This window comes from Megascapheus bottae, chromosome 33 (assembly GCF_031878675.1).
Source record: "Megascapheus bottae isolate mThoBot1 chromosome 33, mThoBot2.hap1, whole genome shotgun sequence".
Classification (NCBI taxonomy): domain Eukaryota; kingdom Metazoa; phylum Chordata; class Mammalia; order Rodentia; family Geomyidae; genus Megascapheus; species Megascapheus bottae.
In genome coordinates this window covers 7,639,580-7,662,820 of record NC_143541.1, presented here as the reverse complement: position 1 = coordinate 7,662,820, position 23,241 = coordinate 7,639,580, and the positions used below count along the sequence as shown (strand labels likewise).

General features: G+C 44.8%; 1 protein-coding gene across 5 annotated transcripts in view; it reads left to right on the top strand.

The window, feature by feature from the left end:
• Positions 1 to 23,241, top strand: part of Nr2c2 (nuclear receptor subfamily 2 group C member 2) — a 62,975-nt gene that overhangs the window by 23,946 nt on the left and 15,788 nt on the right. For 3 of the 5 annotated variants that reach the window (XR_016533530.1, XM_090323905.1, XM_090323903.1), the window contains 3 exons: positions 13,753 to 13,863; positions 19,274 to 19,474; positions 21,953 to 22,055. Coding sequence is in view for 4 of the 5 variants with exons in the window: in XM_090323903.1 (XP_090180029.1) it covers positions 13,753 to 13,863; positions 19,274 to 19,474; positions 21,953 to 22,055 (415 nt within the window). In the remaining variant the exon portion in view is untranslated. Of the gene's footprint in view, positions 1 to 5,777; positions 5,897 to 13,752; positions 13,864 to 19,273; positions 19,475 to 19,782; positions 19,934 to 21,952; positions 22,056 to 23,241 lie in introns of those variants that run through there. The other 2 variants (XM_090323904.1, XM_090323906.1) reach the window with 2 other exon arrangements.

The following is a 23,241-nucleotide window of genomic DNA, read 5'->3' as shown; positions in this document are numbered from 1 at the left end:
CAGTTTTCTAGTGATTAATCTGAGATCAGAGTCTCCTGGTCTTTAGTGCCTGGCCTGGCTTTGCACTATCATCTTCAGATCTCAAGCCTCTTGAGTAGCCAGGATTACAGGCGTGGGCCACCGGACCTGGCTGAATATGTTGATACTTGACACAACTGTCTTCATGAGAGTATGGATTATGAATTACTTCTTTAATTTCTTTTTCTTTTGGTTTAAATTCTTTCTTAATATATTTTTAATTGTAATTAACAGAAGAGTTACATTATATTCACCAAATAGAAGGTGCATTACTTAACAATCATTGCTACCCCTTCTCATGTTTTTGTCCCCATTTTCCTCCCCCCATCCCCTCCCCTCATCTTGTTTTCCCCCTTCCCTATCCTATTTCAAATAAAGATAGATACAGTATAACAGATAACAAGGTAAGATACTGTAACAATATGAGATAACCAAGGGACAACAGAAGAGATGAGAAATAACATAGTACATTAAGAACAACAATCAGACATTATATGGCTCTTGTTTCTATATCCTGGAGGTCCTTTCATTTAGCCTTATCCTATGTGGCCTTAGGTATCTAGGTTTTATCCTATTGTAAACCTCTGCTAGGAGAGTCCACGGTTTATACTAATTATGACAAATGAGGGAAACCATTGAGCCTATGTTCCTTTGAGTCTGGCTTATGTCACTTAATATGATTTTTTCCAAGTCTTTCCATTTCCTTACAAATGGGGTGATGTCGTTCTTTCTGATGGCAGCATAGAATTTCATTATGTATAAATACCACATCTTGTTGATCCACTCATCAACTGAGGGGCATCTGGGTTGGTTCCATATCTTCACTATGGTAAATAGTGCTGCAGTGGACATTGTTGTGCTGGTGGATTTAGTATGTCCTTGCTTCTGGATAATTGGGTAAATGCCAAGTAGTGGAATGGCTGGGTCATAGGGGAGCTCTATGTTTAGTCTTTTGAGGAACCGCATACTGCTTTCCATAGTGGTTGAACGAGTTTACATTCCCACCAACAGTGTAGTAGTGATTCCTCCTGGCCACATCCCCTCCAGCATCTGTTATTAGATTTCTTGATTATGGCCAGTCTAACTGGAGTGAGGTGGAATCTCAGAGTTGTTTTGATTTGCATTTCTTTTATGGCCAGAGATGTTGAGCATTTCTTCATGTGTCTATAGGGCATTCTTATTTCTTCTTCAGAGAAGGCTCTCTTTACGTTTTTGGCCCATCTTTTAATGGGATGGTTATTTCTTTGGAGATTAGTTTTGGAGTGATTCTATTTTTTGAGCTGTTGATATATTTTAGATATGAGGCCTTTGTCTGTTGTATGGTTAGTGAAGATCTTCTCCCACTCTCTGGGCTTTCTATTTAGCTTGCTAGCTATGTCCTTTGCCATACAGAAGCTTTGCAGTTTAATGCAGTCCCACTTATCCAGCCTTTCTCTGATTTTTTGTGTTTCTGGGTCTTTAATAAGAAAGTTTTGACCTGTGCCAAGGAGACCTAGTGTATCCCTTATTCCTTCTTGTAAAGTTTCCAGTGTATCTGCTTTTACCTCGAGGTTTTAATTTCTTTTAGCAGTGTTTTGTAGGTTTTAGTGTACAAGTCATTATCTTGGTTGAATTTGTATCTCAGTATTTATTTATTTATTTATTTATTTTATTTATTTATTTATTTATTTTTTGCCAGTCCTGGGCTTGAGCTCAGGGCCTGAGCGCTGTCCTTGGACTTTCTCAAGGCTAGAGCTCTACCACTTGAGCCTCAGCACCACTTCCGGCTTTTTTCTATGTATGTGGTACCGAGGAATCGAACCCGGGTCTTCATGCATGCTAGGCAAACACTTTAACCACTAGGCCAAACTCCCGGCCCCATGTATCTCAGTATTTAATATAATTTTATTTTTTGCCAGTCCTGGGGCTTAAACTCAGGGCCTGAGCATTGTTCTTGGGCTTTCTCAAGACTAGAGCTCTGCAACTTGAGCCACAGCATCTCTTTCGGCTTTTTCTATGTATGTGGTACTAAGGAATCTAACCCAGGTCTTTATGTATGCTAGGCAAGCACTCTACCACTAGGCCAAACTCCTGGCCCGGTATTTTTTTCTTTTTGATATTATTCATACTTTTTGGTTAATACTTATTGATACAATTTGATGCTTTTTGAAATATAATTTTATTGTTATTATTAAGGTGTTATACAGAGGGACTGCAGTTTCATAAGTCAGGTAATGAGTATATTTCTTTTTTGAACAATGTTACCTCTTCCTTGCTTTCCCCAGTTTTCCATTCCTCCTCCTGCCCACAGGTTACATAGTTCATTTTCCACACAACTTGATACTTTTTTTTTTTTGGCCCCTTTCTCTTTCTGGCCCCGCTCGCTCCGGCCCTGCTCGCTCCGGCCGGTTAGGCCCCCTTTCTAGCTCAGGCCCCGCTCGCTCCGCTCGCTCCGGCCCCGCTCGCTCCGGCCCTCCGGCCCGGCTAGGCCCTCTTTCTAGCTCAGGCCCCGCTCGCTCCGGCCCGCTCGCTCTGGCCCGGCTAGGCCCCCCTTTCTAGCTCCGGCCCAGCTCGCTCCGGCCCCGCTCGCTCCGGCCCTGCTCGCTCCGGCCCGGCTAGGCCCCCTTTCTAGCTCAGGCCCCGCTCGCTCCGGCCCCGCTCGCTCCGGCCCCGCTCGCTCCGGCCCGGCTAGGCCCTCTTTCTAGCTCAGGCCCCGCTCGCTCCGGCCCCGCTCGCTCCGGCCCGCTCGCTCCGGCCCGGCTAGGCCCTCTTTCTAGCTCAGGCCCCGCTCGCTCCGGCCCCGCTCGCTCCGGCCCGCTCGCTCCGGCCCGGCTAGGCCCTCTTTCTAGCTCAGGCCCCGCTCGCTCCGGCCCCGCTCGCTCCGGCCCGCTCGCTCCGGCCCGGCTAGGCCCTCTTTCTAGCTCAGGCCCCGCTCGCTCCGGCCCCGCTCGCTCCGGCCCGCTCGCTCCGGCCCGGCTAGGCCCTCTTTCTAGCTCAGGCCCCGCTCGCTCCGGCCCCGCTCGCTCCGGCCCGCTCGCTCCGGCCCGGCTAGGCCCTCTTTCTAGCTCAGGCCCCGCTCGCTCCGGCCCCGCTCGCTCCGGCCCGCTCGCTCCGGCCCCGCCCGGCTCGCTCTTGGCCCCGCTCGCTCCGGCCCGGGTCGCTCCCACGCGCTCCTGGCCCCGCTCGCTCCGGCCCGGCCAGCTCTCGCTTGCTCCTGGCTCTGCTCGCTCTGGCCCCTTCTCGCTCTGGCCCCTTCTCGCTCTGGCCCTGCTCGCTCCGGCCCGGCCAGCTGTCGCTTGCTCCTGGCCCCGCTCGCTCCGGCCCGGGTCGCTCCCGCCCGCTCCGGCCCGGCCCTGCTCCTGGCTTGCTCCTGGCTCTGCTCGCTCTGGCCCCTTCTCGCTCCGGCCCCGCTCGCTCCGGCCCCGCTCGCTCCGGCCCCGCTCGCTCCGGCCTCGCTGGCTCTGGCTCGGCTCGCTCCCGCACGCTCCGGTCCTGCTCGCTCCGGTCCTGCTCGCTCCGGCCCCGCTCGCTCCGGCCACCACTCGGTTGGGCTCTGTTCACTTCAGCTCAGCTCGCTTCTTTCGCTCTCTGTCGCTGTCGCAGTCTCGTCTCTGCCACTTTTCCGGTTTTGGTTGTGTCTCGTCTCTGCCACTTCCGGCTTGGTTGTGTATGTGGGATACCGAGGAATCGAACCCGGGTCTTTGTGCATGCTAGGCAAGCACTTTATCCGCTAGGCCAAACTCTCGGGCCCATACTTGATACTTTTTAAATGAAATTATTTTCTTAAATTTTTTTTGTTGAAGTGTTCATATAAAGAAGTGAAAATCATTTTTGTGTGTTGATCTACAAGTTTACTGAATTCATTTAGCTTTAGGGGTTTATTTGTATGTAATTTGTGGGGTTTCCTATGTCAGCTCTACCTAGAAATTTTCTCACCTAGATTCCCTTTCTTTTTTTCTGCCTCATTGCTCTGGACTAAGACTTTGTGTACAGTTAAGTAAAAATATTACAAGTAAGCACCCTTGTCTTAGTCTTGATCTGAGAGTAAAAGTTTTCAGCCTTTCATCACTGGTTTGGTATATTTGCTTTTATTTTTCATATATGGTCTTTATTATGCTGAGATAGTTTCCTGCTATCCCTGCTTTGTTGAGTGGGGTATGTGTGTTTGTGGTATGGGGTGTGTGTGTGTGTGTGGTTCTGTTTCTGTTTCTGTCAGGATATTAAGTTTTGTCACATTTCTTTTCTCTATCAATTGAAACGATAATGTAGATTTCTTTTGCTACCTTGATTCATCATGGCATATGTTACCTCTGTCGATTCTGTATATTCCTTTTGATATGCTGCTGAATTCAATTTGCCAGCATTAAGGATCTTTGCATCTGTGTTCATAAGTGCTACTAGTCTATAGTCTTGAGATGTCTTTGGCTATGACACTGGCCTCAAAATGAGGTCAGGAGTATTATCTCCTCTTCAATTTTTGGACAAGTATGGCAGAGATTGATGATAATTATTAGTAAATGTTTATATTTTCCTCTCCCAAAGCAAAACCATTTTGCCTAGCACTTTTGCTTTTTGAAGGTTCTGATTCCTTGTTGAATCTTGTTACTACTTGTTGGCACACTCAGATTCCCTGTTTTTTTTCAAAATTCAGTCTTGGTAGATTGTGTTATTTTAGGAACTTGTCCCTTTCCAGTTTGGCGCACTGGCAGTCTTTCTTTTACTGCAGTGACTTCACTTGGAGATAAGTATCTCACAGGCTTTCTAGCCCGGACTGGCTTTGGGCTGCAGTCCTCCAAGTAGCTAGAAGTAGCCAGCCTGGCGAGTACCAGCGTCAGCCACAGGTACACTGCTTAGAAAAGGCTTTTTTTTTTTTTTTTTTTTTTTTTCCGGTCCTGGGCTTGAGCTCAGGGCCTGAGCCCTGTCCTTGTACTTTCTCAAGACACTTGAGCCTCAGCACCACTTCCGGCTTTTTGCTATATATGTGTGGTACCGAGGAATCAAACCCAGGTCTTCGTACATGCTAGGCAAGCACTCAACCACTAGGCCAAACTCCTGGCCCAGTAAAGGCTTTTTTTGTTTTTGTTTTTTTGTTTTTTGCCAGTCCTGGGGCTTGAACTAAGGGCCTGGGCACTGTCTATAGGCTTTCTCAAGACTAGAGCTCTACCACTTGAGCCTCAGCATCACTTCCAGCTTCTTTTTTCCTGTGTATGTGGTACCGAGGAATCGAACCCAGGTCTTTGTGCATGCTATGCAAGCACTCTACCAGTAGGCCATGCTCCAGGCCCTTGGTAAAAGTTTTTTGAACATCATATATTCTCATATGAAATAAGTAGCTGAGCCCATATGTTAGCTCAGATATTAATCAATTTGTTGAGTACTATATTACTCTGATAATTTTGCTCAATAATTTTGTTGAGTAGTGTTATATTAAACTATTTGTTCCTTCCTTTGGGGAGTTTTTATTTCCTTCAGGGCCAGGCTATAACAAGTTGATATTCCTAGAAAATATAATGATTTATACAGAAATGTTTATATTAAAGTAAGCTGTGATATATGTGTAGAATAAAATTAAAAGTATTTGGTAGAGGAAATAGATCTAAAATTAGAGTTAGTACAGTTAAACTAGACTAATAATGTGAGAAAAGACAAACAGTTGCCTAGAGGAATTGTTCCTGGAGAGAGAAGGAAGAAGCTGTTATCTAATTCTTCCTTCCATTCCTTATAGGTTTAAAACTGTTTTGAGGGGCCAGAGGTGTGGCTCTGCAGTGGAGCTGCTGACTAGCATGGGTGAGACCCTGAGTTCAAACACACCCTCCTTGCTGGGGAATGAAAACCTCAGAACTGTTTGGAGTTGGTTGGCCTCCATGGTAACATGCTTGTGAGCTCTGGGAAAGGCAAGGTAATCTTCCAGGGAAAGGGTGGTGGGGAAGAAGATTTAACAAAGGCAACCTTCTGGGTGAAGGGAGAACTTCCTAAAGCAATGCCCATCTTCCCTGCCAGCACTTCATTGTATTATGAGACTGTTTCAGCAGCTGGCAAACCAGCAGCTTCCTTGGTTACAAGGAGTGATAGTGTACTTGACCTTTGGCAGAGCAGGGTCACAGAGAGGGCATCTTGACACAGCCCTGTCTTGTGTGGTGAATGGAATCTGCCCTGGCCGCGAGGGTGGGGAAGCACAGTCCTGTGGATCTCTCCACCATCTGGCCAGTGTGATTTGGAGGTAGATGAAGCCTCAGGGAGCTGTTGGCATGGTAAGTGAGTGTCCAGAGGCTCTTCTGTTTCTGGGGAATCCTTGAAGGGTAGTGTGTTTCAGCAGGCACTTGTTTAAAGCAGTTGGTAAGACTTTTCAAGATTCAGACATCCTAATGAATATGTGAAGGAATTCCACTTGATGTCTATTGGTAGGCTAAGCTCCTGGTAAATTATTTCTTCAAAAAACCAGGAAGTAAGGTATATACTGAATATATTTTGATGTGGCAAAAACTGATTACTTGCTTGTTTTTTTTTTCTTGGCAGGCTCAAGTGCATATGAGCACAAATTTATGAGCCATATTGCACTCATTGTTTTACATAACTGTGGGGAGTAATTGTTGACTTTTAATTTTGAACCCAAGTACATCTGTTTGAAGGTCTCACTTTTAGTCCAGGCTGTCCTGGAACTCACATTCTTCTTGCTTTGGCCCTCTGAATACTGCTGATTGTTGACTCTGGATCTTTGTTTCTATGCTAAGAAGTTTAGGGGTACATTAGAAGAGTTGTTTATTTTCATTTTTGTTTTGAGACAAGGTCTCACCTGGCTGGCCTTAAACTCATGATCCTCCTAGTTCAGTCTCCTGCAGGCTGGGCTTCCAGTCTTGTTTATCACCATACCCAGCACACCTGGAGGAGGGTTAGTTGTTTTTTTTAATCACTTTTAGGGGTTTCGCTTATCATACTATTATTTTTTTTTGGAAGTATTAGGATCCTCTTATTGCTCCACTAGTGCTTTACCATTTAAGCCATGCCTCTAGTCTGCTTTTTTGCTGCTTAAGTGGAAATAGAGTGTCACAGATTTTATTGTCTGGGCTGGCTTTGATTCCTGGTTCTCCAGGTCTCAGCCTCCTGAGTAGGTGGTGTTGGGCTACCATTACCACACTGGAAAATTATAAAGATGGACTAATCCATTTTGGTGTACATGACAGTTATTTATATTATACTGTGACTTCACTATGGGAAAAGTGCTGAACTTCCAGCTAGTAGGCCGGCTAGGAAGGTTCGGTGGCTTATGTGACGTGAAGAATAGACTCCCTGCAGACCAGCAGCCTCCTGCAGCTGCTTCCCTTTGATGAAAGGTCAGCCCAAAGAGGGCTTGTAACGCTTTGCCCGGTGACCCTTCTCCAAGCTTTTGATTTAATGATTCTCTAAAACAGATTGAAAAGATGGATGTAGTACATTGCCGCGCAGGCTGGGGGCATCCCGACAGAAACCCTTGTCCCACCTAGGCACTTACCTTGTTCATGATTTCCCTTGGGAGTGTTAAGGAGAAGTTGGAAGTTCCTGGTTGAGACTTGAACACATTAGGTCTGCGTGCTATTTCCTAAGCACTTTAGGCTTTGTTGCTCAATTAGTAACCTATGGGAAGGTTACTAAGAATACATAGAATCCATTGTAGAATTTTCACATGAGCTGCTAATGCGATCCCATCATCTTCATCCAGGTGCTCGTCTTCCAGCAAATGCCTGTAAGTAAGGCAGTGGAGTGCTCGACGGGATGGAGAGTGTGGGACTGTCTCATCTTCCCATCACAGAGCCCACAGGAGAATCAGGGAGCCGGTGCTCCTTAAGTGCCCATCTGTACCTGGAGAATGGCTAACTAGCTGACAGAGAGTAGAGTAAAAGATCTCTGCAGAGGCCTGGGATCAAAGGTTGCCTATAATACACACCTGAGGCCGTCCCTAAGGTGATGTTATCCACTGAGAGGAAACCTCTTAGGGACCTAAGAACAGAGAGTAAAGGGAAGTGAGTGCTCTTTGGAGGAGCCCCAGGGGTCAGGAAAGACTGGCTGGAGGAGCAGAGCTTTGGTTGGAATGTGGACGCAGAGCATGTGTGTGGGGACAGGCGTGGTGACTTCAGAAAGGGAGTGACATGCAGCAGCTGGTTTATCATCTCATCGGACTCCTCCCTGCGGGTCCTGCCTCCACCCACACCTGAAGCATAGGGATTGTCTTAGTGGCTCACAAGTCAGATTGTCTTGGCACAATCATTTGAACATACATGTGAGAGTTATTTCTGGGTTCTCTAGTCCATTGGTCTGTTTGTCTTTAAATCATACTGTTTTTGCTGTTGTAAATTGACAGTTTATTTAAAAAAATTTTTTGTGTGTGTGCCAGTCCTAGGTCTTGAACTCAGAGCCTGTGTGCTGTCCCTGAGCTTTTTTTGCCAGTCCTGGGGCTGAATTCAGGGCCTGGGCGCTGTCCATGAGCTCTTCAACTCAAGGCTACCACCCTACCCTTTGAGCTACAGTGCACCTCTTCTGGCTTTTTTTGAGTGTGTGGTACTGATGAGGAATCAAACCCAGGGCTTCATGCATGCTGGGTGAGCACTCCACCAGTAGGCTACGCTCCTGGACCATCCCTGAGCTTTTTTTGCTGGCTATTATTATTATTATTTTGTAGTTAATTGGCAATAAGAATCTCACAAACTTTCCTACCTAAGCTGGCTTTGAACCATGATTCTTAGATCTCAGCCTCCTGAGTAGCTAAGATTACAGATAATAGCCATTGGTGCCTGGCTGACAGTTTATAATATTTTCCATTATGAGATACAAAGTGGTATTAGTAATTATGAATACAAAATGTAATAAGCATGTCAAGTTACTTACCATGTCCATCATTTCAACTACCATTTTTGTGATAAAAATTGAAATTTACTCTTTTGGCAATTTTAAAAATGTACAATATGAAATTATTATAGTCACCATACTATGTAATTGATCTCAAAAACAAACAAAAAAAGCAGTTCATACTTGTAATTCCTACCTTGAGAGAATTGGAATTAAGAAAATTGGAGCCAAGGGGACGGGAGTTTGGCCTAGTGGTTAAAGTGCTTGCCTAGCATGCATGAAGACCCGGGTTCGATTCCTCGGTACCACATATATAGAAAAAAGCCGTAAGTGGTGCTGAGGCTCAAGCGGTAAAGCTCTAGCCTTGAGAAAGTCCAAGGACAGTGCTCAGGCCCTGAGCTCAAGCCCAGGACTGGCAAAAAAAAAAAAAAAAAGAAAAGAAAAGAAAATTGGAGCCAAGTCTGGCTTTGAGCAAAGGCAGTACCCTATTTGGGGAAAAAAAAAAAGTTTTGTCTTTTTTTTTAACTTTTTTATTTTTTTATTAAAGAATTTATCAACATTGATTTTTACATCATATTTCAAGTGACATGTTAAACAAGTATTCAAGAAGGGAATCTCTATATACAATCACTGGCACTTAGCTTTTAGAGCATAATCAAAATTAGGCTAATTGTTTGTATATCATAGATACATATTAATCTCTGTAATAAAACATTATGTCTATAGAGTCATAAGTTTTTGGGGTTTTTTGTTGTTGTTTTTGTTTTTTTGCCAGTCCTGGACTTGAGCTCAGGGCCTGAGCACTGTCCTTGGACTTTCTCAAGGCTAGAGCTCTACCACTTGAGCCTCAGCACCACTTCCGGCTTTTTTCTATGTATGTAGTACCGAGGAGTTGAACCCGGGTCTTCTTGCATGCTAGGCAAGCAGAGTCATAAGTTTTTATGTCTATGTAGTTGTGTTTCTATTTCCCATACCCTATCCATAGCATTGGGTTTGCAAATATTGAGTCCTTGCTCTTGTACTACTTGGATCTAAAAGCCACATATTAAGGATACCATGCGCCTTTTGTTCCTTTGGTCTTGACTTGTCTCACTCAACATGATTCATTCTAGATTCATCCACTTCCCTGCAAATGCCATTATTTCATTATTTTATCTTGTCTGTTGGCTATGTAGAATTCCATTGTGTGTGTACATATATGTATATATATATATCCCCTATATATACCATATTTTTTGTATCCATTCATCTGCAGTAGGGCATCTGGATTGTTTCCATCGCCTAGCTATTGTGAATAGTGCAGAGATAAACATAGCTGAGCAGGTGTCCTTATCATATCTTGGGTTATGGTGTTCAGGATAGATGCCCAGAAGTAGTATGGCGGGATTGTAGGGAAGGTCTATTTTCAGTTCTTTAAGAAGCCTCCACACTGCTTTCCAGAGTAGCTGAACTAGTTTACAATCCCACCAACAGTGCAGTAGGGTTCCTTTTTCTCCGCAACCCCACCAGCAACTGTCATTGTCTGAGTGAGTTCAAAATCTTGGCCATTCTTGTTGGGGTAAGGTGGTATCTTAGGGTTGTTTTTATTTGCATTTCCTTTATGACCATGGATGATGAACATTTTCTCATATGCTTTTATGCCATTTTAATCTCTTCTTTTGATAAGCCTTTCTTTAGTTCCCTTGCCCATTTAGTGATTGGTTTGTTTGGTTGGGGGTGTGGGGATTAGTTTCTTGAGTTCCCTGTAGATACTGGATATTAAGCATTTATCTGATGTATTATTGGTAAATATCTTTTCCCGGTTGGTTGGCTGTCTCTCCTTTTGTGGCTATGCGTTTATCTGTGCAAAAACTTTTTATTTTTAGGTAGTCCCATTTATCAAGTCTCTCTCCAATCTGTTGTGACCCTGGGATTCTGTTCAGGAATCTTTTGCCTGTGCCTATGAGTTCCAGTGTCTCTCCTACTCTATCACGTAGCAGCTTCACGGTTTCCGGTCTGACACTGAGGTCTTTGATCCACTTTGAGTTAATGCTTGTGCATGGCGAAAGGCTAGGGTCAATTTTTAGTTTTCTGCATGTGGCTGCCTAGTTTTGCCAGCACCAATAATTGAATGGGCTGTGTTTGTTTCACTGTATATCTTTGGCTCCTTTGTCAAATACAAGTTGCCTATAGGTATGTGGTTCTATTTCTGGATCTTCTATTCTGTTCCACTGATCTTCTGGTCTATTTTTGTGCCAATACCATGCTGTTTTTGTTATTATGGCTCTATAGTAGAGTTTGAAGTCTGGTATTGTAATACCACCTGCACTGGTCTTTTTGCCTAGAATTGTTTTGGCTATTCTAGGTCTTTTCTTGTTCCATATGAACCTTTGGGTTGTATCTTCTATTTCAGTAAAGAATGTCTTTGAGATTTTGATGGTGATTGCATTGAATTTGTATATCAATTTTGGCAGTATAGCCATTTTCACAATGTTGGTTCTCCCTAGCCATGAACATGGGATGTCTCTCCATTTCCTAGTGTCCTCTTTAATTTCTTTTGATAGGCTTATATAGTTTTCATTAAATAATACCTTTACTGCTTTGGTTAAGTTAATTCCTAAGTATTTTATTCTTTTGGAGGCTATTGCAAATGGGATCATTTTCTTGATTTGGCCTTCTGTTTGTGTACAAGAAGGAAAAGGAAGGTGGTCGTGGTGGTTCACGCCTGTAATCCTAGCTACTCAGAAGGCTGACATCTAAGGATCTTGGTTCAAAGCCAACCTGGGCACTAAAGAACATGAGACTCTTTTCTCCAGTTAACCACTAGAAAACTAAAAGTGGGCTGTGGCTCAAGGGGTAGGGCAGTAGCCTTGAGATGAAGAGCTCAGGGACAGCACCCAGGCCCAGAGTCCACGCCCCACAACTGACCAAAAAAAAAGGAAAAGGGAAGAGAAGAAAAAGAAGTGGCTAGGCCTAGTGAACCCGAGGCCCTGAGTTCATGCCGTAATAGTAAAGAGGGAAAACAAAATACATAACTGTCATGCCTCCCTGTTTCTCCAAGTTTGATTATTTTAAATTTCACATTTGAATGAGGACATGTAGTATTTGTGTTTCTGTATTTGTCATATTTCACTTAGCATAATATTCCCCAGTTGCATCCATGTTGTCATGTGGCAGACATTGGTTAATGGTATTCCACTGTACTTATGTACTACACTTTCTCCATCCATTGATGGACGCTTAGGTTGGTTGTGTAACTTGGCTACCTTCAGTAATCTGAAGATTTCAGGTCTTTTGTGTAAATCCCCAGAAGTGAGATTGCCATATCCTACACCTGATTGCTCTATTTTGTAGCGTTTGAAGTGAAGAGGCAACTTTTTCTTTTTTTTTTCTTCTTTTTTTTTAATTTTAATTTTTTGGTCCTGGAGCTTGAACTCTGGGCCTGGGCACTGTTCCTGAGCTCAAGATTTTTCTTTTTTTTTTTTTTTTTGGTCAGTCATGAGGCTTGAACAAATCCTTATATTTTTTAGATAAATTCCACTTAGTCACAGTGTATCATCTTTTAAATGCTCCTGGATTTGGTTTGCTCTCTTTTGTTAGGTACTCTTCCACATGTGTCATATCTCAGGCCTTTGTGCTTTTAATTTTCAGTTCAGGTGTTGCCTTTGTCTGGAACTGACCTCACACTTACATCTCTCATGTAGCTTGAATTACAGATGTTCACCTTCACGTCTGGCTTGTTCATTGGGAAGCAGATCTTACTAAATAAGTAGCTCCTTGCCTATTCTGGCCTCTAAGCACCGTCTTCCTGATGTCCACCTCTCAAGTAGCTGTGATTACATGTCAAGGATTTTTAACATATTCATAAGAGATATTGATCTATCTTATTACATCTTTGGTTTTGGTGTTAGCTAATTTTGGCCTCAGGGAATGAATCAGGAGATGTTCTCTCCTATTTTTTGAAACTGTGTAGGATATTAGTTCATTATATACATTTATTTATTTATTTATTTATTTTTGGTCAGTCGTGGGGCTTGAACTCTAGGCCTGGGTGCTGTCCCTGAGCTCTTCAGCTCAAGGCCAGCGCTCTGCTGACTTGAGCCACGCATCACTTTAGTTTTCTGGTGATTAATTGGAGATAAGAGTCTCACCAACTTTGGTGTCTGGGCTGGCTTTGAACCACAACCTCTGATCTCAGCCTCCTGAGTACCTAGGGTTACAGGTGTGAGCCACTATGTACTTTTAACCAAGGAAACCGATATCTTTGCCTTTTGTGGGCATTGACTAAATCCATACCTTATGTATCTGGTGGGCTTGCTCCAGCTTCATCCCGCTGGGACTGAGGTTTCCTCATGCCATCACTGTTGTGATCCCAGTAGTTTTCAGTGTCTGGCAGCTTCTGTTTGTCACTTGTACTAGAGCCTTTCTCTAGATAGTCATCTAAACAGAGAGTTTTACAACATGCTTTGAAAGTAGTGAAAAATTGGGACTGGGAGTTTGGCCTAGTGGTAGAGTGCTTGCCTAGCATGCACGAAGACCCGGGTTCAATTCCTTGATACCACATACATAGAAAAAGCCACAAGTGGTGCTTGGCTCAAGTGGTAGAGCTGTAGTCTTGAGGAAGCCCACAGATAGTGTTGAGGCCCTGAGTTCAGGCCCCAGGATTGGCAAAAGAAAAAAAGTGAAAAAGTGAAAAGATCATCTCTAAAGAAGTTATTTTGATGAAGTTGTGCAGAGCAGAAATGAAATTTCCTTTGGCTTACCTTTGTGTTTTCCACATTAGAAACAGCTATTTTAAGATGCTATTTTCTAGAGGCTATTTTCTTATGGTAGTATCGCACCAATCCTTTCTTGTGCTTGGTTAATTCACAGATTTGCCCAAGGTCATCATAGCAAAAAGAGACAGTTCTCAGGTCCCGCTGGCCATCTTCCTGATCCTTCTGATCTCACCCACAGGTACCACATACGCAGACCCTTCGGCCCGAATCTCCAGGGATGACCAGCCCCTCCCCACGCATCCAGATAATCTCCACGGACTCTGCGGTAGCCTCACCTCAGCGCATTCAGGTACTTGTGCCACCTGCCACCTCAGCCCTGCTTTCCTGCCATCTGTTAACAAACAAAGCTGCCTAAGGGTTTCAGTAAGGAGCTATGCCTGTTGGAATCAAGTCTAGTACAACCTTGTTTATTTAAAAAAAAGTTAACTTAATTTCAAAGCAGTAGTCTGAACTGTTACTCCAAGCTGTTGGGATGAAGTACTGTTTTGTTACTTACTTTGCTTTCAGATCGAGAGGCCATATACTGTTAAGTTCATAGGCTTCCACTTGAAGTCCGTCTAGTACTCCATTTAATAGCTTTTGTTTACCTTGAACAATTTAAATTTAAATATGGTACCCTTTTTCATTCAAAAAAATACATAATTAGCTGGGCACTGTAATCTTAGCTACTTAGGAGGCTGAGATCTGAGGATCATGGTTCAAAGCCAGCCCTAGCATGAAATTCTGTGAGAGTCACTCCCCCCCTCTTTTGCCAATCCTAGGTTTGGACTCAGGACCTGGTACTGTCCTTGAACGCTTTTTGCTCAAGGCTAGCACTCTGCCACTCGATACAGCTCCATTTCTGGCTTTTTCTGTATCTGTGGTACCAAGGAATCGAAGCCAGGGCTTTGTGCATGCTAGGCAAGCACTCTACCACTAGGCTACGTTCCCGGTTCCTGTGAGACTCTTACATTCCATTAACCACCAAAAAACTAGAAGTGGTGCTGTGGCTCAAAGTGGCAGAATGCTGCTAGCCTTGAGTTGAAGAGCTCAGGGAAGTACCCAGGCCCTCTATGACCACCACCAACAACAAAAGTACACAGTTGTAATACTTGCCTTATAGGCTATTGTAAGGAATGAATAGGATGCATTGCTTATAAAGTGCTTAAAAGACTATTTGCATGTAATGTTAGCACTAAATACTTTCATACAGGTTAATAGTACTGTTATTAGTTAATTGATACTCGTATAAACAGGGACAGACTTTCAACCCATCTCTGACCCACTGACTGTTTTCTACTCTTTTGAACAAAGAAATGGCATGTACACTAATATTGTGGGCTACACACTGGAGGAAAGAAAAATATGATGAAAGATCAGAGACTCACTTTTACCAGAGCAAGCTCAATCTATGGCCAAACCAAAAGACATGAACAAAGATGAGCAGCAGAGAAAAGAAGTAGTTACATAGCACAAGTATGAAATATAACCAAGAAGAGAGGCATCGAGGGAATAACAAGATTGCTTTCATTTAGGTAAGCTCAGTGTAAGTGAACAACGTGATGTAGTTATTAGAAAACAGAGTTTTTGAATACTTTTTTCAGACTATCCTAAAGGTAGAAGACGTCAATTAAGTAAAATGAAATGAGTTTTTAAAGTTGTCTCATTATGTTGCTTGTTCTTCCAGAAAAGGGTTTCCTTGCAACTCTGCAAGCATACACACATATACAAGCACACATATATACAAGCATACACATACATACCTTCTTACACAGGCATCAACAGTCTATGCATCTTAACAGTATTAACTATTAGTAACTATCTGGCAATAATTCTATATACTATAAGTTAGACATCTCTCTTTCTCTTGAACCATACCCAGTTAGTTCTTTGAGATAGGGTATGGCTACCTTTTTTGCCTCGCTGTCCTCCTCACTCTGCCTCCCAAGTGGCTGGGATCACAGGCATTATAAGTCTTTACCTTTCTTTTGATTGGTGATTATTACATGGTTCGTCTTTCTTCATGCCTTTACTCTTGCCTTTTAAGTTCTGAGCTTCAGCTAGACAATATAAATTAGGTCTCTGTTTACAATGTCTGTACATAGCTTTTCACATTTAAAGTGTTGATGGGGAGGTTGGAGGTGTGGCTCAGATGGTAGGTATAGTGCTGTCCAGTGAGTGAAAGCACCTGCCCTTTTTCTTGCCCCGATGGCTCAAAGGGTGCCACTCTTCAGGCACACATCTCTGCTGTATCTTCCAGGGCCATGAGACCCACACAGAATCTGCTAACTCCTAATCACTGCTATTGGCTGTGGAGCATCTCCCACTGCCTCTCTGGTTGATTAGCCTTCTGACAGGCTGTCCTGGCTCCGTCTCTGTTGATCTTGTTCACAATGTGTGACTTGGTTTCCTACTGCTTCTGATTAGCATTGTTTTGGCTGTATGGTAGTCCATTTTGTATACAGACCACAATTTGTTTATCCTTGCAGTGTACTAAATACTATCACGCACATTGTATCATACCATTTTATATTTCTATAGTAAAACATTGTTCCTAAAACTCCTACAGGGTGGGTCCAACTTGACTCATGGCCAGCCTCAGGACTGCATTCTGTCTTTATCTGGAGCTGCTCACTGAAAAAACAGTACACAAGACCGGGAGTGTGGCCTAGTGGTGGAGTGCTTGGCTAGCATGCACGAAGACCTGGGTTCCATTCCTTGGTACCATATACATAGAAAAGCCAGAAGTGGTGCCGTGGCTCAAGTGGTAGAGTGCTAGCCTTGAGGAAAAACCCCAAGGACAGTGCTCAGACCCTGAGTTCAAGCCCCAGGACTGGCAAAAAGAGAGAGAGAGAGAGAGGGAGATAGAGAGGGAGAGAAAGAAAAAGAAAAAAGAAACAGTACATTAAAAAATCTCACCAGGCACCTGCCGCTCATACCTATAATCCTAGCTCCTCAGTAGACTGAGATCTGAGGATCACGGTTCAAAGCCAGCCTGGGCACAAAACTTGGTGAGACTCTAATCTCCAGTTAACCACCAGAAGTAGCACTATGGCTCAAGGGGTAGAGTGCTGTCCTTGAGCTGAAGAGCTCAGGGACAACACCCAGTCCCAGAATTCAAACCTCATGCCCGACAAAAAAGAAAAAAAATCTCAAGATTTAGATTATGCTCAGCTGTTCATCAGTCACACTGGAGCAGTCACACTGGGACAAATCTAACTTTTGGCAATAAGTGTTGTACCAACTTAGACCAGGTGAATACTAATTTCAAGTAAAGAAAGTCAAACTTCACCAGGAGTTTGGCCTAATGGCAGAGTGCTTGCCTAGCATGCATGAAGACCTCGGTACCACATACATAAAAGTGGTACTGTGGCTCAGGTGATAAGTGCTGACCTGGAGAAAACCCCAAGGAAGGTGCTCAGGCCCTGAGTTCAAGTCCCAAGACTAAAAGAAAAAAAAACAGAAAAAAATCCTATAAGATACTAATAAGCTGGGCATGGTGGCTCACGCCTATAATCCTAGCTACTCAGGAGGCTGAGATCCAAGGATCTTGATTCAGAGCCAACCCAGCCATGAAAGTCTGTGAGACTCTTTATCTCCAAATAACCACCAGAAAATTAGAAGTGACGTTGTGGCTCAAGGGATAGGGCGGTAGCCTTGAGCTGAAATGCTCAGAGACAGCATCCAGGCCTAGAGTTCATGCCCCAGGACCAACAAAAAAGAAAAAGAAGGAAGGAAGGAAGAAAGAAAGTCAAATTTACCTCTCAGGCTGGGACTGTAGCCTAGTGGTAGAGTGCTCGCCTAGCATGCACGAAGTCCTGGGTTCAATTCCTCAGTACCACATACACAGAAAAAGCTGGAAGTGGTGCTGTGGCTCACATGGTAGAGCTCTAGCCTTGAGCAAAACATGTCAGAGGACAGTGCCCAGGCCCTGAATCCCAGGCCCAGGACTAAAAAACAAACAAAACAAACAACTTACCTCTCGTATTTGTTTCCTACATCTGCCATAGTAAGCTCTGCAGACTTGGCACCTCAAAACAACACAAGAGTTTTCTCTCACAGTTCTGGAGGCCAGATGATGTCTGAAAATAAGGTACCACAAGAATGGGCCTCTCTTGGTCTCAAAAAAATCCTTCCTCGCTTGCAGCTTGCACCTTAGTATTCCCTACTTGCCTGTAGCCACTTCTCCCCATTAACATCACTGGCATCAGATATTAATGGGGTGGGGGTACTGGCAGGGATGTAGTCTCTGACTACAATCTGGTGACATCATCTTAGTTACCTCTGCCAGGGCCTGTGTCCAAATGAAGTCACAGTCACAGGACTGGAGCATTTAGATTTGAAAGTGTCCTGAGGGACTGTGGTTCTTACACTCACCATTTTCCACTCCATGGGGACTGAACTTTTCATGGGATAGGCTGTACTCTCCCAGCCTCATTACATAAACAGGAGTCCATTCGCTCACCATCAGGTTCCTGGAAGGTGACTTGGTAAGGGGGAGGGGAGCTTTCCTTCTCCCTCCAATTTCATGTACTTATGGAAGTAATCTCCTTAAATAGGATGTCTAAGGAGAAGGAAAATACAAGTGACTAAAAATTAGGATTGATTGCATGTATATACACTTGGGTCTTTGGGAGAATAAAGAATAATCTAGGCCTTGAGGCATGATGCACAGCCAAGACTGCCATGCCTACCTTGACCCAGGCTCACCTACTCCCCGCTCTTACTTGAATTCCCATCTTCAGGGCCTCGACCATGAAGGAGCAGCCCTGGCTTCTCACATACTGCAGGCAAAGGAATGACTAGCCTTGTCTTGCCTTGGTTTTAAGGTCATGCACCTGTTAAATGTTTCAGTCAGCTGTGAATCGCACATAAGCCCATGGTCTCTTGAGGTTATTACCCAATGGTGTAGCTTTCTTAGTCTGTGTAAGGACTACCTATGCAGGGAAATCACCTAGTGATGAATTTCATGGGATGTTTGCTTCACTAAGTGATGCATAAGTGTGGTTGGTTTCATATGCGTATTTTATTCACAGAAAAAGTGCAGTGAGGGCCGGGAGTGTAGCCTAGTGATAGCATGCTCGCCTAGCATGCACAAAGCCCTGGGTTTGATTCCCTGGAGCCACATACACAAAAGAATCTGGAAGTGGCTCAAGTGGCAGAGCACCAGCCTTGAGCAAAAAGTGTCTAAGGACAGTGCCCAGGCCCTGAATTAAAGCATGAGGACTGGCAGAAGAAAGAAAGATGGGGGAGAGGGGATAAAAAGTAGAATGAAAGGAAATCATTAGTAAAACAAAGGGGCCGGGAGTTTGGCCTAGTGGCAGAGTGCTTGCCTAGCATGCGTGAAGACCAGGGTTCAATTCCTAGGTACCACATACTTAGGGGGGGGAAAAAAAGCCAGAAATGGTGCTGAGGCTCAAATGGTAGAGCTCTAGCCTTGTGAAAAAGAACCCAAGGATAGTGCTCAGGCCCTGAATCCAAGTCCAGGACTGGCAAAAAAAAAAAAAAATGGCGGGGGGGGGGGAGACATAATCTTAGAATAAAACAAGTATTGTAAAAATCCATTCCTGATTAGTTTACTGTTGTACTCTTTCACTTGGCCGTGGCGTGGTCTTGGACCCGTGTGACCAGCATAAACTCAATGGCACTTGGTAGTCACCGCCCCTCAGCACCACGTGCAAGTGCATGCATCCCACACTCCTCCATGCTGTGTCTCGTAGATTGTGACCGACCAGCAGACGGGACAGAAGATCCAGATAGTGACCGCAGTGGACGCCTCCGGCTCTTCCAAACAACAGTTCATCCTGACCAGCCCGGATGGCGCTGGAGCTGGGAAGGTGATCCTGGCTTCTCCAGAGACATCCAGTGCCAAGCAGCTCATATTCACCACTTCGGACAGCCTTGTCCCAGGCAGGATTCAGGTAGGCCATCCATGGTAAGTCGGTTCCTGACTTACTTCTGACTTGTTTTTCTCCCTATCCAGGTAGCCAGGTCCATCCATAGGAGGTCTTTGGGATCCCGCAATGTTTTCAGTGTGCTCTTTTGACTAAAGTAAAATCTAGCTAATGAGTTGGCTAGATAGTCAGCAGGGATGCTCGGAAAAGTTGTACGCCGAAGAAGGAACAGCAGCTCGCAGGCATAAGCAAAGGCCACAGAAAATTGTTCTTGAGGAAGGCCACATGCTGGCAGCCCTTAGCCCATGATGCTTCATCTCCTAGCTCTTTTCCAGATGGTCCAAGCCTAGTCCTGGCTCTTCCTTCTGATCTTATTTGCTCCTGTGAACTGCTGGCTCTGGGCTCCCCACAGCTCCCTTTGGCAAGGCAGGTCTTCTGCATGAAGAGCGGATGTGGAAGCAAAGCAGGACTGTTGTTCAGCGTAAGGTTAGGAACAGTAAACTTCTAAACCCAATACCTGGAGGGCAGAGACCCAAGACATCACTTGTCAGGTCAAAGGAGAATCCCTGTGTTTATTTTATTTTACTTTATTTTATTTTGTGCTAGTCCTGGGGCTTAAACTCAGAGCCTGGGCACTGTCCTCGAGCCTTTTCAAGGATAGAGCTGTACCACTTGAGCCACAGCACCACTTCCAGCTTTTTCTGTGTATGTGATACCGAGGAATTGAACCCAGGGCTTTGTGCATGCTAGGCGAGCACTCTACCACTAAGCCACACTGCTGGCCCCTGTTTTTAATTGTTTTTTGTTGAATTGTGTGTCTTCTAAAATGATCATATTAAGTAGTTTTAGAAGAGTTGGTGGCATTAAGCGTGTTGCCCTCTGAAACTTGTTGAAGCAAGTTACGAAGCGTGCGCACTCAGTGCTCCACAGTGAAGGCAGGAAGAAGGCAGGAAGAGCGAGGCTTCTCAGCTCTTCACAGCTCCAGCTCTGGCAATGCCACTGCCTCTGTCTCTGAACTTTAGGGCTGGTACAGGTGGGAATCAGATGTTGTCTTTTGTGACTAGCTTACTTCACCTGACAGTGTCTGCAGGGTTCAGTCACATCGTAAGTCCCACAGTTTTCTTCCTTTTAAAGGCTCCATTGTACCAATACACCACATTTTCTTTTTTTTTTTTTCTTTTTTCTTTTATTTTTTTGGTTGGTTGTGGGGCTTAAACTGTGGGCTTGGGTGCTGTCCCTGAGCTCTTCAGCTCAAGGCTAGTGTTCTACCACTTGGGCCACAGTTGCACTTCTGGTTGTCTGGTGGTTATTTGGAGATAAGAGTCTCACAGACTTTCATACTCTGGCTGGCTTTGAACTGCGATCCTCCGATCTCAGCCTCCTATGTAGCTAGGATGTCAGGCCTGAGCCCCCGGCGCCCAGCTATTTCTTTTTCTTTTAGGGTGGAGTCTGGTGGGCCAGGGTGGCTCCAGCTTGGAATCTCCTGGGTGGGATTACAGGCACGCATCACCAAGTCTTGTTCTCATCTCTTGGTGAGCCTCACATCCTGACATGCTGGATTCAGAACGCCATTGTTCAGCTTTCAAAACTGCATTTTCTTCTCTCTCCACTACCAGGGTTTAATTTCATTGCTAGGCTGCGAATCCTAACACTGGAGCTGGGATTCCAGGCATGAAGTGCTGTACTCCAAACTGCATTTTTGAGATACCTTGTCCTGCCCGTCCAGGGCCCTCCTGGGGTCAGCAGTGTTCCTCAGTGTTTTCGTTACTCAGGTCCAACGACCATGAATCATTTGAAGGCTTACCATGGGCTCAAACTAAGTCATAAGGCTTGAACTCAGGGTCTGGGTGCGCTTCCTGAGCTTTTTTGCTCAAGGCTACTACTCTACCTACCACTTATCTGGCTTTTGGGTAGTTAATTGGAGACCAGAGTCTCACAAATTTTACTGCCTGGACTGGCTTTGAACCTTGATCTTCAGGTCTCAGCCTCCTGAATAGCTGGAATTACAAGCATAGCCACCAGTGTCCTTTCTGAGTATGTTTTTAATAAGTTGCCTTTTTCATTCCTTTTGATATGGGCAGGACTGCTTGTCACCAGAAAGTCATGTACAAGTGAGGGCAGTCCTCAGGGTATGTATTGTCCTTCCACTGGAGACCTATTTGCCAAAGCCTTGTTATCTCTCTGCCAGATAAGTCCCTTTGCAAACTCTAGTTGTTTGATGGGATTAGAAAGACAGCTGTAAGAATTTACTGTCTTCATTTTTGAGCATGTGTGTGGTCTTTATTTGGCCCCCAGTTGTGGGGAGGGGAGCTAAAATGAATTGCTGGAGAAGACACCCAGTGAAGGGCGCACAGCAAAGCAGCAGGGCCATGGCTGTCCGTGAGTGCCAGCTGGGTTCTCCATTTCCCCAGCTTTCTCTTTAGAAACTCAGGACAGGAATGTACAGTGAAACCGGACTTGGGCAGAGCTGGATTTTCATTGATACTCTGTGCTGGTTTCCCTTAGATCGTCACCGATTCGGCTTCTGTGGAGCGTTTGCTGGGGAAGGCAGACGTCCAGCGGCCCCAGGTGGTGGAGTACTGTGTGGTGTGTGGTGACAAAGCCTCGGGTACGTCACCTCAGCCCGGCCTTGTATGTGTCATGACCAGCAATGTGACTGGACTTGGGGGTGGGCTGTGGTAAACAGACAAAGGACATTTCCCATAGGTTTATAGGTTTCAAATATCAATTCCACTTTTCTTGTCTTTTTTTCTTCCCCAGACCTGGAGTTGAACTCAGGGCCTGGGCACTGTCCTTGAGCTTTCTCAAGACTAGCACACTACTACTTGAGCTACTGCATCACTTCCAGCTTTTTCTGTGCATGTGGTACCCAGGGCTTCATGTATAGTAGGCAAGCACTCTACCCCTAGACCACACTCCTGGCCCCTCAACTCCACTTTTCTTATTGGAGTAGTGATATAAATAGTTGGTTAGGCTCGGCTCCTGTGGCTCATACCTATAATCCTAGCTCCTTGGAAACTGAGATCTGAGGATCATGGTTTAAAGCCAGCCTGGGCATAAATGTCCCTGAGACTCTTATCTCCAATTAACCACTGGAAAACCAGAAGTGGGGCTGTAGCTCAAGGGGTAAGGCAGTAACCTTGAACTGAATATTCAGGGACAATGCCCAGGCCCAGAGTTCAAGTCCCATAACTGACCCTCCACACACACACACACAAAAAAAGTTTGTTAGATTCTAATAACCTTGAAAAATCAAGAAGCTGTTTCTATAATTTGTAAGTCTTAGTGAAGTGTCTGGTAGAATGGATTGTGCTCTTTATACCAACAAAGCACTTTGCTATCCTTGATCAGGGTGGGAATTTGCATATTCTTCCTCACCTGATGGACCTCAGTGTCCCTACGTAGACTCCTGGTGTGGGTACACTGCTGCAACACAGCTCTGCCCTCTCCAGAAGCAGCCCTACCTGGGGACCTCACGGCTGGCATGTGCTGTCTGGTGCTGGGGAAGGGCCTGGCCAGTGGAGCCAGGGTTTTGTGAAGATGGGTGGGCTTTTGAAAGCGAATGAGGGACTGATACAGCTCCAGTGATGCCTGGCATAGGCCTGAGCTCATGGCTGCTTGCTTCTACTTCATTCTGTGGCTATAGAATTCCCAGAAATTTTGGATAGTTTGTCCTCCTGAGCTTGTTTCTTGTTTGTTTTTTTTAGGACATTGGAGGTGGTGTACTGTAAATCCTAGTTACTCAAGAGCTGAGATTTGAGGATCATGGTTCAGTGCCAGCCTGGGCAAAAAAG